Source organism: Magallana gigas, chromosome 5 (assembly GCF_963853765.1).
Source record: "Magallana gigas chromosome 5, xbMagGiga1.1, whole genome shotgun sequence".
Lineage (NCBI taxonomy): Eukaryota > Metazoa > Mollusca > Bivalvia > Ostreida > Ostreidae > Magallana > Magallana gigas.
In genome coordinates, this window is record NC_088857.1 from 28,420,600 (window position 1) to 28,435,361 (window position 14,762).

Genomic DNA, 14,762 nt, shown 5'->3' on the forward strand with positions numbered 1-14,762 from the left:
GTCACGTTTCAAGACAAGACAAGTTGAGATCAAAACCCTTTTTTCATAGTTTTGAATATGCCACTGCAAATGGTATTTTAGATTAGGAAAAATGTGTGAAAAGATTGATTTCATGTTTGTTTCATGAATGTTTGTTTCACCATCTGTTTTAAATTCCGATGGATAAAAATTGTTCCATGTTATGAGCCATTTTCACCCACCTGTGAATTCAAAGCTTATGTGGTAACTTAAACAAATAGCCGCTCCGTTGTCTTAGCTATATTTATAATGTCTTATATAGTCATAAAGTAAATTAAGTCCTCATACATTCTATCAAATACCTTCTTAATACATCGATGGACAGAAGGATCATTTGAAGAACTTCAGGCGTACGCCTTGTCGTATATACTAGAATCACACTAGGATAAGGCCAGACTTACGTCATTGAAAACAAAATTATGCATGTGCGCATACAAATGATTAACAGACAGACAGACAGACAGATAGATAGATAGATAGATAGATAGATAGATAGATAGATAGATAGATAGATAGATAGATAGATAGATAGATAGATAGACTTATCATTTATTTTTATTAAATCGTTGTGGTTGCAAGAGAGAGAGAGAGAAAGAGAGAGAGAGAGAGAAATTTTGTGGAAATTTTTTGTTTTGATAGGTTACAGGCACATTCTTAAGTTCAAAACATAGTATATAATCAAAGTACTGAAGTACTGACGGGAGTTGATTTTATCGATTATCATTTATTTTAAAATTAACTTATCTTGCGTGGAAATTAGTTTCTAGTCTGTATTCCAATTACGCACTTATTTATAATATGAATTTTTCAGACAAGAATTTAGAGAAACCCCATATGAATTATGTTGTGTTATATTTAAAGAAAGATTTTAAACTATGTGTTAGTAATCGAAACAATTCTAAAAATTGTATGGATCCAAGCAATATTGATATTGAACTCCAGTCTCGTTCAACCAGACGCTCAGCTGTCTCCGTTAATCTCCGACAAGCAATAGAGCCTCTATGTTTGTCAGAGATTTACGGAGACAGCCGAGCGTTTGGTTGCACAAAACAATATTAAACTCTGGCGTAGGAATACATGAGACTACAAAAATATCTAAATTGTTCGTATTATAAAAAATCTGACTATTTTCAAAGTGTTTAAAAATAAGTTTCCTTGAAAAGCAATGCTACAGCATACATTACATCAATAATTTTTCTATTATATTCAAGAACTAAGTCTTGTCAGTGGTGATGATTTGTGCTTAGGTCCAAACACTGTTTCACTTTCGGTTTGCCCGAGTAACTGCATAGAAGAGTTGATTAAAATCAACTCCCAAATCAAAGTACTGAGAGTACTGAAAGACGGGGTCTTGAAAGTTTGAATTTGTATACTTTACATACATACATTACATCAATAATTTTTCTATTATATTCAAGAACTAAGTCTTGTCAGTGGTGATGATTTGTGCTTAGGTCCAAACACTGTTTCACTTTCGGTTTGCCCGAGTAACTGCATAGAAGAGTTGATTAAAATCAACTCCCAAATCAAAGTACTGAGAGTACTGAAAGACGGGGTCTTGAAAGTTTGAATTTGTATACTCTGTCCCGAGTTTTTGCTTCCACCACTTTTTGCATGATATTTCAATAATAGTAAATACCTTTGTGCTCAAACTACGTTCATCCACTAATATGAAAAATGTCCAGATTTATTCAATTTTGTGATCCAAGGGAAAATCCACAAGTCGGACGGTATCCGTAATAAAAGTTTTATGAAAACCCCGAAAACTCTAAAACTGCTGAATTTACATTTGTATACCGATAAAAACACAGGCACCCGACGTTAGAAATATTTTTTTACAATAAGATTCCAAGAACTTTGACAATAAAAAAAATTGTCACGGTCGCCATTTTGATTTTTAAGACCGACTTATCTGACACGATTTTCTTCATTTGCGATTCATGCAAAATTAATACGTAAAAATAAATCCGTTCGCCACTTACTACTTTTTGTGTAAACTCGTGCATCAGCTACACGAATTATGATACAACTGTTCCTTTCATTAAAATCATCCTCCGAAAATCAGAGACATAAATAACAGAGATTGTCAACTCCGCCATTAGCGTGTAAATGTTACAGACCAACCTTACTTTGAGAACTACAACTGCAACAGCAATCTTGTATAAGTAATTAAATTTGAACCTGATAGTGAACATGAACATGAACCTGTAAATATTTTAAGCATGTTTTATTTATGAAATATTTACAAAAACTCTTTATTTAGTTTTTAAATTACTTTTTTAAAACTTATTGACTTTTCACAAAGTAATGGTAATGCATTACTTTACTCATGTAATGGTAATGTAATGCATTACATCAAGAAATTTAGTAATGGTAATTTAATGCTATAATTCATGAAGTAATGGTAATGTTATGCATTATTTTACAATGTAATTCACCCAAGCCTGATTCTAACTAAGCCGGAAAACATGAACATTAACATTTAACTTGGTTCTTTAATCGATAAGATTGTATATATTACATGTATATGTGTATAAGTCTTTCAAAATGTATAATCTATTATGGATTTTGCTTACAATGCATTGTTTAAAATTTAAATTCAGTTCTATCAAATAAAAAGCCAACGAACGAGAAGGCAAATTCAGACTTGTTTTTATTTTCTTTGTACAAAATTCCTTTAGAAACGAACAGCAGTCATACCGCAGGTAGACTGGTAGCCAATGAAACACCTATTTAATTTGTAAAACATCTGTGTACAACCCGTCCCGATTTTAACTTCGGCTTGCGCATGAAGTTTGGTTGTATTAAGGTGAAATATTGTCAAAATAAAATTCACAACTTTTCAAAAATGGCACATTGCGTTTGGGAACTTTAATTTCTATTCCACCATCAACCTCTTCTATTGATTAATGAGCTCGTACACCAACTGAATCGTCAACGGCGCTGTGCATTCAGTTACGTAACTCATTCCCCATTTAAACCCGAGCAAGAATATTTTGATCAATAAAACCATTTGTTTATTTTCTAAATAGAATTTTGTTTATACACAGAGGACTTCTACGCGTGCCTTCCTGTTTGAGACTTCGGCTGACAGTAAACCAATAGACGGGGTCACGTGACCCCGTCTAAAAATTAATCATTTGTTTAGTTACAAAATCAAACAACAGAACTTGCTGAAGTATTTGATTAGAAGAATATATGATTAATTTTAGCAAATACGAATTTAATGATTCAACTGAACTGGTTTTTTTTGTGATCGATATTTATGGTGTTTCATGTACCATGCATTGGACATCCATGGAAATTTCCTTTTGATCATGCGTTAATTATGAACGTATATATATAAGTATATAAAAAAACTTAACCATAGATTGAACAATATTAAGCAATCATCGTGCAGTAGATATAAAAAAATAACAATATTTTCTTACTTCATGCAAAATATCCGGTGGTTCGAGAGAATATATTTATTTATTAGTCTGATATTTAAAAGTGTGTCAATGTAATATATGGAGCAAAAATAGCCTGCAGGAATTGATTGAAAAAAAAACCCATTAAATTATATCTACTCGTAAATAATAAATATTTTTCTCTACAAAGTTTCTGGCACAAAATTTTTAACTGCGGAAGCGTACGAAATAAAATGTTAATCTGGCTGTTCCATGTATGTTTAATAACCTGACTGAGATCGTATATAATGGCTTTACAGCGACAATACACATTTAAATCACACACCAAAAATCAGTATGATAATGCGCGGTGTTTAATTTGTCTGCACTGCATTGGTGTGTCATAAGACCGACGACATCCAAAATTAAGCATTAAATGCTTAAATAAAAATATAAGCCGAATCTGTTTTAATAAAACAATAAAAAAAATCAAGGCCTTACATTTGAATTCAAACATAAAAGATTAATGAGAATAAACTATTTTTATTATAAAACATCTATCAGGATACATATGTACTAGATACCATACAAATATGATAATTCTATAATGATATACGTCGTATTGAAAACGTACAAGCAACACATATACAAGATTACCCAAAAACAGGCAATACATTGAACAATTAAGAAGCATCTCGTACAAATTGAAAAAAATCTCTGGAATGTATTTATGGATGTATGTATGTATATATATTAAATGCATTAACTGCATTATATAAAAAAAAACCTACTCACATGTTAATTTTTTTTTAACATAAAATGTTATTTATATTAAACAGTGATACATTAAATGTTTTTAGTAGACATATTAAATTCATTTCTTTTTAAGCCTTGTCACAATGTACAATTATGCTTTTCTTTGAATATATATTCTCTTGTGCAATTTTTCTTTTATGATATGTTTTAATGGTCATAATTAAATATACATGTATCAATGTTACAATTGAAATTGAAGGTTGGTGATTTAATACAGCAAATATCTTCATGCTGCTTTTTATAAAAGCAGCTTGAACATTTTCTTCTTTTCTTCATTATCACTGCAAAAAAAAAATATTAAATAAATAAAATTAGATAAAACAGTCATGGCCATATTTGATGTCTCTCCAGTTAACTGGGATTCATGAATGTATATATGCATATTATTTATATACTACTGTGTCCTATCTTTAAGAACATATTAAAACATTTTTCCCAAATGAAAAAGGTATGCCATAAAAATAAAACATAGTTCAATTTTATTGAATTTAAACATAATATATATTTTAATTTAGAGTAACAAGAAATAGTTTGCTTAAATGCATAAATCAAAATATAGTTATTCATTGATATGCTTACACAAAATAATTATCAATTGTTTCAATTTGTACTTGACTGAAATTAATAAAGAATTACCTCTTGATTCAATGGTTTTGAGCTAATTTCCGGACGTTTGATTCTAAACTACAGAAAAAATTAAAACAACAAATATTATTGAATATTCAACATATTCACTTTGAAACAATTTACAATTAAATGATAACAAATAAGATAGCATACACATTTATGACTGATAAAATTTGAAATGACTTGAAAATGCAACTAATCAGAGTTGTCAAGTGAGTTTCATCTCTTGTTTTGTACATTAAAGTAAGAACAATTGCATATGAGTGATGAAACAGAGTCGGAAATGGAAGAAATACATTCATATAAATACTAGCTAGATACTTGCATTCTTTACCTTTTTGTTTGGTTGTACAGCTTGATACATGAAATCCGATGAGATCCCTGCCTGTGCAGTATTGTCATAACCTGTTAACAATAATGAAAAGTATATTCACAGGCAACTAGGGCAGGACATTAATTTAATATCGAAGTGTCAAAATAACATGATTATGATTACTGTATATGTACATTCTTTAAAGATGATTGATCCTTTTATAACAGAATAAAACAGGCTAATAAAGCAACAACAATAAAAACCATAACAAAAACAAACAAAAAAATTAAATAATAACCCCAACCCCCTTAAAACATTAAAAAAAAATTGATTAACTATAACGTATAAATGGAAATGATCAAATATCTGCCCCCCCCTCCCCCATTTAAACATGTTTTTAAATAGTATCGTATCATAATCTAATTTTTATAAAACATCATATGTGTCTAGCACATTGATCTTGATATTAGTCACTATTGTCCAATACCTTTTCATCGATGACGGCACTAAAATAGGCTAATTCCCGCGATTTCAAAAAAAATAACGAAAATTTTGTCATTTTCCTTCATATTTTGCGTTTGGAAGTATAGCGCACAGGTCTTCTCAAGTACGGTTTTTACACTTTTTTTTTTTACATATCATAGTTAAACATGATACTTGAGCAAGCATGCCCTAAATGTTTCTTAGATAAAGAAACCAATAATAAAAAAAAAACCACCCATATTTTGCTCCAGAAGATTAATTTATCAAAATAAGACAATCTTCATGACGTCATTTCTACATTATGACTTCACTAGGGTAATGACTTATTAAATACTTATTTTCATTATGATCATAATTATCTTCAACCTTATTTTTTAAAGATCTCTACAGAACTTTAATTTTTGGGGCGACAAATCCATAAAACCGCATGTAGTCCTTTACTTCGATTGTGTAGACAAAATGAATACTTCAACTACATTTAGTTGAAATGACTAATAAGATTGCAAAGGTTTTCAATTAATATGTCTATTATATTCTAATATGCTAATACTAAGTTTATTAATGTTTGTAAAGTTAAATTGTATTTTTTCCAATTGTAAAGCAATATTCGAGAGGTTTTTCATGCTTATAATTTGACCCCATTTCGAGTGAAAAGCGTCATACTCACTATAGGATTCTCTTGTACTGTAAACGTCATAAAATCCATCCCTTCCGATTCCGTCTCTAAGTCCTGTCCAATAATGCGGAGAAAATGGAGATTCATATCTAGCCTGGCTGTTGTATTTTATGGGCACTCCAGAGGCAAATGTATTTCTGTATAAAGATAAATACACAAAAACTGATAAAGGTTTCTTAGAAACAGCTAAAATATAGGGCCGTCATCTTCGATCATTAAAACACACATTGTATATACCGTAATGAACAATTTTCCCGAAGAATATTTACTTATTTAATTGTTTTTGTATATCATTGATAAACTTACTTAGATTTACTATCAAAAGGCGGTATTGACATTTCCTTAAGATTTTGTCTTCTTCGAACGTAGCAGATAATGATGACCCCGATGAAACCAGCAAGGGTCAACAGCGACATCACGACCCCAAGTCCGATAATTAACTGAAAGTTGTTATCTATTAAAAAATTAAGAGCATTTCCGTCTGCCAGCATATCAAATAAATAAATCTAAACGTTCACATAAACGAACAAGTGGCACATATGGCCACATCGCTCACATGAGCAACAATGACTTTATATGGGCGTTCAAAGGATAAGGATATTGTGCCATATGGCCCCTCGGTAGAATAACAAAAAATAAATACCAAATATCCAAATTTTACATTTATTTTTGCATCAAATTAATTTTTGACATTGTCTCATTTTTACCAAAATAAGATCCTATACAATAGATAAAACTTAACTTTTGGTAGAGGTACACTGTTAACTTCAAATTCCCTTTATTTTCGTTCCCTTCCGCCCACTTTATAAAGTGATCAAAATGTATGAGAACATAGGTACATTTTCTTCCTCAACTACTTACTAGTTATTGTATTTTTAAAAAATATCATAATTATTACTGTATTTTATCTAAAAAAATTTATATTTGAAAGAAGAAAACTGTACCTCAATGCGCTCGATCCCTCAAATCGAAAACATTCAAAAATAAATTTCATTGGTCTCTCCCCATTACAAAATGACTCGCGTGACCTTTTATAACCTTACTCACTTGATTGAAAAATGTTGTCAGGTGATATGTTAAAGAGATATTATAATCAATGTATTGACTGTCATATCATTATATTTTACTAAGGCGCACCCATTGCATTCATTTTTATTCAAAAACAACAAATGGCTACAAACCAGGATGATTTTCCACTGAAATTTTTTCTCAGAAAAAAGCGATATTGCCTTAATTACTTAACAGAAATGTGCCAGAACCATGGACACTGTTTTAACCGTGTCGTTTTTTACTTGGGTCTGAAAAACTATCAAAATTGATGTAATTGATGTAAAATTGATCTTATAAGGAGGGGGCCGCAGAAAAAAGTTACAGCAAAGTTACAGCATATCATCCTTTTAATTTGTTTGTTCAAATATCTAACGTTTGACGAGACATTTCTATTGATCAACAAAATTTCAGCGTCAACAGTAGAGTTATAAGGAAGCTACAGAGCTCACAATTCTGCTATATATATTCTGCTTCTATATATATATATATATATAATAAAAAATAAGAGAAAGCCGATTCAAAACTCAATAAAAAATAACAGAAGCCGATTCAAAACTTTACTAATTTTGGATTTTATATATATATATATATATATATATATATATATATATATATATATATAGATAGATATATATAAATATATATATATATTTCCGTCAGCGATATAAAACTCTGTTTGAACTGAATAGACTCGAGCAAATGCTGAGTATCTCAACAAAACACATTGCATTTTTCAACCATTACGCAAAAAGATCATACCGAATAACCAATATAATGATTTGTATTTATGTTGTTAATACTTCATTTTTTTGCTTTTTTGCGCAAGTAAAGAGTCAACTGTTTGATTTACCGAAGTTTACCCAAGTTAATGTTTGATTTGATACCTAAAAAATACAAAATACAGGCAATAGTTCTCCGGGTCACATTGCAAATAACGAAAATGAAACGATAATCAAAAATGCTATAACACCAGCATCAAAAGTGAAAACTTTCAACGCATTGAAATAATTAACCTTAATTTACTTCACAAAATCGGCACCAATGTATCTTGAATGGTTCAAAGATTCTCTTTGCACGCGAACTAATGCACAAGAAACAAATTAATCTTTGTCAGACCGACCCGTTTATCATACGTCCAACATGGCTGCTTTTACAAGAGAACCTCGTTTTTGACGAACCCAAAGTTATAAATTGATTGAAACACGCCTTTCCTTTATCATTATTTTCGTGATAACTCAGATTTGAAATAAAATTAGCCCTTAATTTTTGCAATTTATATCTTCCTATCCATAAGGAGGATTTATGCTAAATTATGTTGAATTTGACGGAATAGTTTTTGAGAAAAAGATTTTAATGCACCCCCTTTTTTTTAACAATTCCGAGGATTTTTCCGCTTTAAATGCAAACTGACCTTTTATTCTGCAATTCATATTTGCCTTCCCATAAGGATGCTTTGAGCCAAATTTTGTTAGAATTGGCCAAGCGGTTTTAGAGAAGTTCAAAATGTAAAAAGTTTACAGACGGGCGGATAGACGGACGGACGGAAGAACGGACAACGGACAAAATGTGATCAGAAAAGCATTTTATGACAAATCATTCTATGACAAGCGTATGTTTGCATAGAGTTTAGTCTGAAAACAAAATTATTTCAAAACTATTTACATGTTTATGTCAAGTTAACAGGACAGGCATGACAATAATACAATCACAAAAAATACATTATATGCAAATATTCATTGTTAGATGTAGATAATTGCAATTTTGAATAAATTGTTGTATCTAAAAGAAACTTCTTACTCGAATCCGTCATTTCTCTAAAAATAGAACAACAAAAAAATAAAAATATTAACAATTATTCAAAGTACTCAATACAGGGTTATGCTTTATAAAATAGTGTATGCTTAATTATTATCTACATGTAATTCACAATATTCAATTATTCATACACATATGCTTCACAGAGAGAGAGAGAGAGAGAGAGAGAGAGAGAGAGAGAGAGAGAGAGAGAGAGAGAGAGAGAGAGAGAGAGAGAGATGTACATGTACGGTTTTACTTTTACTATGATAATAATTGTTATGAAAAACTAACTTGCGGCAATAAGCTTTACTGTTGTCTTCCTCACATTTCTCATGTTCTTTGCATGGATAACTAATTACATAAACTTCGCATTTTGAAGAAGCATTGGTGATAACTGTAAGTAAATTTAGTTCAATATTTAAGTTTATCAAATACGTGTCTTAGTAAGAAAACCTGCTTAAAATCTGAATCATATACCATTTGCAATACTCTATAGTTAACTTAATTTTCGAACATATTCGTCGTATAAAGATTACTGCTATAAAACATGCCTAGTTGCTTTCCAGTGCCATCTTTTACTGATACAGATATAGTTGTAAGGTTCTCAGTATCATACTCAATGTTGGTTTTAGACAAAATGAACATGGACGCCACAAGATCTTGATTTGCCTTTTCGGTTTTTTTCGCGATAACTTCATGTTCAACAATTGTACTTCCTCTCCTGAATAAAGAATCAATTGCATTTACTTATTTGGATTGAACAACATTTTTTTATCATGTTTCTAAACAGTTTTAAACAGTTTTCAGGTGTTTTTTCCATTTTTTAAAAAGACAAATTATTTTAGTGTCAAATTTCACCATATATAGTCTAAAGAATTGTTGGAACGCTAAACTTTGCAGAAACAATCACTTAATAAAATACCTTATTGCAAGAATGAGTATTTTGATGAATCCAGCAATTCGGCCTTAGTAGAAAAAAGTGAGCTGCAATAAATAAATAAATAAATTATATATATATATATATATATATATATATATATATATATATATATATATATATATATATATATATATAAGAAGCACTAACAAACCAACAACACTCGTTATCTAAAGTGTCGGATCAAAAGATACACGGTTATGAGATGAGATATAAAAAAGCACTAAAAATAACCAACGACACGAACAATAAAATAAAATATTGTCAAATTTTCGGGACAACCCGTCCCTTCTTCAGGACAACAAAATAAAAACTACATAATAAAGAAGAAAAACATCTACAAAACTAGCACTAAACTAAACTAAATAATATATAAAAACTAGATAATGTTTAAACACCGGATCAAAACGTGGCAGCTACATCTTTATATTTAAGAATTCGAGCCCAAGAAAGAAAAATCCCGTCCGACGCAGCGGACGGTCTGTGAAGAAGTGCTGAGAGATAACGCGAACGAATTAACTTGCTAATTGGGGGTTGTTGTTAATTAAGTTGTACTAGTAAGATAATTCGTGGTGAAAGTTTGTAGGGAAGATTGGCCCTGTAAAAGACCACATAAATAATCATGAATGTAAAAACTAATGGAAGTGAAATAAAGAAAAAGAACAAAACCGATTAAGGAAATAGCTAAAAATTTGAAAAAATAACATGATTAATAGTTTGTACATGGACCGAAAAAGATGAAGATGGTGATATTGCTACGAAAACAAATCAGTACTTAGTTGATGTTCATTTTGGTGAAGTCACTTAATTTGTTAATGCCGTCAGGGCGGAATGACTTCAGTCTATGCATCCAAAATTTTTCTTTATTTTTTCTCTCCGCATCTGTCCAGTTAGGGTTGTGATCAATGACCAAAACCATCATGTCCTCCCATTTGTGACCATCTAAATTAAAATGTTCCCCGACGGGTTCTTTAATTTTCTTAGTTTTGATGGTGGAACGATGATTATTGATGCGCCTGCGGAGGTCTCCTGTTTCCCCTACGTATTGTTTCTGACAAAATTTACAATTGATGAGATATACACAATTGTCAGATCGACAAGAAGTATTTGCGAAAATTTTGTAAGTACGGCCAGTAATGGGGCTAGAGAAGTCGTCTGCATCAGAGCTGTGTTTGCACAACAGACATCTGGTGTCAGAACAAGTTCTAAAGCCACCATTAGGCAGAGGGTTCTTTAGTTTGGTTCTTACCACCATGTCCTTAAGGTTTCTAGGGCGCTTGAAAGCTGCCATCGGTGGGTTTTTAAAAACCTCAACCATTTTATCATTGCTGTAAAGGATTGGCAGAATGTACAGAATATGTACAGAATCTGTACAGAATGCAATTGATGATTTAGCTAAAGAGGATCGTTTATTCCTTCTGAAATATAAACCCAAAAACGAAGACAACAAGGTCCCATTTGTCACTACTTACCACCCTGTCCTTAGTGGCCTAAATGCAGTCCTTAAGAAGAACCTGCCAATCCTTTACAGCAATGATAAAATGGTTGAGGTTTTTAAAAACCCACCGATGGCAGCTTTCAAGCGCCCTAGAAACCTTAAGGACATGGTGGTAAGAACCAAACTAAAGAACCCTCTGCCTAATGGTGGCTTTAGAACTTGTTCTGACACCAGATGTCTGTTGTGCAAACACAGCTCTGATGCAGACGACTTCTCTAGCCCCATTACTGGCCGTACTTACAAAATTTTCGCAAATACTTCTTGTCGATCTGACAATTGTGTATATCTCATCAATTGTAAATTTTGTCAGAAACAATACGTAGGGGAAACAGGAGACCTCCGCAGGCGCATCAATAATCATCGTTCCACCATCAAAACTAAGAAAATTAAAGAACCCGTCGGGGAACATTTTAATTTAGATGGTCACAAATGGGAGGACATGATGGTTTTGGTCATTGATCACAACCCTAACTGGACAGATGCGGAGAGAAAAAATAAAGAAAAATTTTGGATGCATAGACTGAAGTCATTCCGCCCTGACGGCATTAACAAATTAAGTGACTTCACCAAAATGAACATCAACTAAGTACTGATTTGTTTTCGTAGCAATATCACCATCTTCATCTTTTTCGGTCCATGTACAAACTATTAATCATGTTATTTTTTCAAATTTTTAGCTATTTCCTTAATCGGTTTTGTTCTTTTTCTTTATTTCACTTCCATTAGTTTTTACATTCATGATTATTTATGTGGTCTTTTACAGGGCCAATCTTCCCTACAAACTTTCACCACGAATTATCTTACTAGTACAACTTAATTAACAACAACCCCCAATTAGCAAGTTAATTCGTTCGCGTTATCTCTCAGCACTTCTTCACAGACCGTCCGCTGCGTCGGACGGGATTTTTCTTTCTTGGGCTCGAATTCTTAAATATAAAGATGTAGCTGCCACGTTTTGATCCGGTGTTTAAACATTATCTAGTTTTTATATATTATTTAGTTTAGTTTAGTGCTAGTTTTGTAGATGTTTTTCTTCTTTATTATGTAGTTTTTATTTTGTTGTCCTGAAGAAGGGACGGGTTGTCCCGAAAATTTGACAATATTTTATTTTATTGTTCGTGTCGTTGGTTATTTTTAGTGCTTTTTTATATATATATATATATATATATATATATATATATATATATATATATATATATATATATATATATATATATATATATACATACCGTTTTAAACATCAATAATGTGCACTTAACTTACAGATGATTCCATGTTTCGCACGACACGGTCATAGTTTATAAGTGATATGTTCTCTCCAAAAGTCGCAACTACCCTTAGTTTAATCTCAGTAGTTTCTGTAAAAATAAACAGAAAAAAACAGTTTGGAAAAAAAAACCATATATGATTAAATTATTCTTTAGAAAATTATGTGTGATGTGTCCTTATATAAGATTATACTCACGAGGAATATATGTGGTTACTTTTTCTAAAACAGAAGACAAAAAAAAACATACTTATTAAACGATCTATCAAAAAGAAGAAAAAAACTATCTGTTTTCCAAAAACATGCAATCACAAGTGCTTTTATCTACCATTAGTAGCGCTTTCACTTCCTCCTGTGGTTGCTGGACTAGCTTCAGTACTTTGTGATGATTCAACCGTGCTTTGGACTGTTGTCTGGGTACTCTCATATGTACTCTCTGTAGCTGTTGTTATGGTCATGTCTATAAAACGAAATAAACAATAACATTCCCTCTTGCTATATTGATATCATTACAAACTTTTAACGTTGCTATACTTCATTTAATTTATAAGACAAAATATCTTATATCCAGTAATATAAATAAAGTAAACGACACTTTTAATATCTGTTTATTAAATTTCAGAATAATGTGTGCCTATGATTCATGATCAAAGAAATTTTGTTAAAAATTGGAAAAAATAAAATGGTCCTAAATGTGCCCCATTAAAACAAAAGACATTTTTTTCAACCTTTAGTAGTGCTTTCACTTCCTCCTGTGGTTGGTGGACTAGCTTTAGTACTCTGTGATGATTTGACAGAGCTTTGGACTGTTGTCTGGGTACTTTCATACGTATTCTCTGTCATTGTTGTTGTGGTCATGTCTATAAAACGAAACAAACAATAATGTTCCGACTTGCTTTATTGATATTACATGTATCACGAACTTTTAATATTTCTGTACATCATTTCCCTTAATTTGCCAAAATATTTATATCAAGTAATATATATAGTGATATAAATTGTAAATATTGATTCTAGTTTTGAAATTATGAACTTCTTTCTCTATAGGTAAAAGTCTTTTACAAAAATGGCGTTGTTAAGGTCAAAATAGCGTTTAAAAATGGCCAACAGTCAGATTTCATAATTCACTTTCAAAGCTTTTTAGAGGAATAAAATGTGTGCGTATTATATTATACAAATATGTATCAGAGAAATGAAATTGGAACACTTCAACAAATGCAAATAGAAGCTGTCCCACCCCTTACTAAATTGTTAATTTTCTTTGTTTTGTCGTATTTAGGTGTATTTATTTAAAAATTCTTTGCTCGAGATTTTATTTATCTTTCTTGTTCCTAAACCTTCCTGTTTTTTATTACACTTTATGGACCGATTTCTTTGATTTGTCTAGAAATAGTTAAGAAAATGTGGCAGACCCTGTTAATTCGTTAAATGCGACAAAATACTTAAAAAGATATATAAAGAGGGGAATATTTTCTGCATTAATGTGTAGAAATGGGTATTTTAGGCTTTAAAGACATCGGTATCAGAAGCGTATGCCTCTCCTTTCCTTTAACGCATTTATTGCAAATAAATCTAACCACTATAATATCATCACATGTAATGGAAAAGCTCATAATTCAAAATATGCCCCAAATCAACATATCGTCCAGATTTATATATAATGATAAGTATGCGCAATTTGTTTTGGGCAACCCTAAGAATTTTACTCTTCTCAACATCATTAGGAACAATTTATATTTTGTACATGGAGTCAAGCTGTCTTTGTCTTCGTTCAGGATAAAACAACCTCTTGGAAAATTGTAAACATGTGTTTGGTCCAAACACTACTGAATTAAAAATCCAATGATATTCCCGAAAATTGACCGACATTGTCCGACATATGCTTTATAAC

The 14,762-nt window shown here is 31.2% G+C and overlaps 1 protein-coding gene across 1 annotated transcript in view; it reads right to left on the reverse strand.

Moving 5' to 3' along the window:
* Positions 1-3,934: 3,934 nt before the first annotated feature.
* Positions 3,935-14,762, reverse strand: part of LOC105318791 (uncharacterized) — a 48,346-nt gene continuing 37,518 nt past the window's right edge. The window contains exons 39-47 of the mRNA XM_066084008.1: positions 13,600-13,731; positions 13,200-13,331; positions 13,070-13,093; positions 12,868-12,962; positions 6,629-6,762; positions 6,314-6,459; positions 5,185-5,255; positions 4,860-4,907; positions 3,935-4,504 (exon numbers count right to left, since the gene is read on the reverse strand). Of these exons, the coding sequence (XP_065940080.1) occupies positions 4,502-4,504; positions 4,860-4,907; positions 5,185-5,255; positions 6,314-6,459; positions 6,629-6,762; positions 12,868-12,962; positions 13,070-13,093; positions 13,200-13,331; positions 13,600-13,731 (785 nt within the window). The 3' untranslated portion in view covers positions 3,935-4,501. The remainder of the gene's footprint in view (positions 4,505-4,859; positions 4,908-5,184; positions 5,256-6,313; positions 6,460-6,628; positions 6,763-12,867; positions 12,963-13,069; positions 13,094-13,199; positions 13,332-13,599; positions 13,732-14,762) is intronic.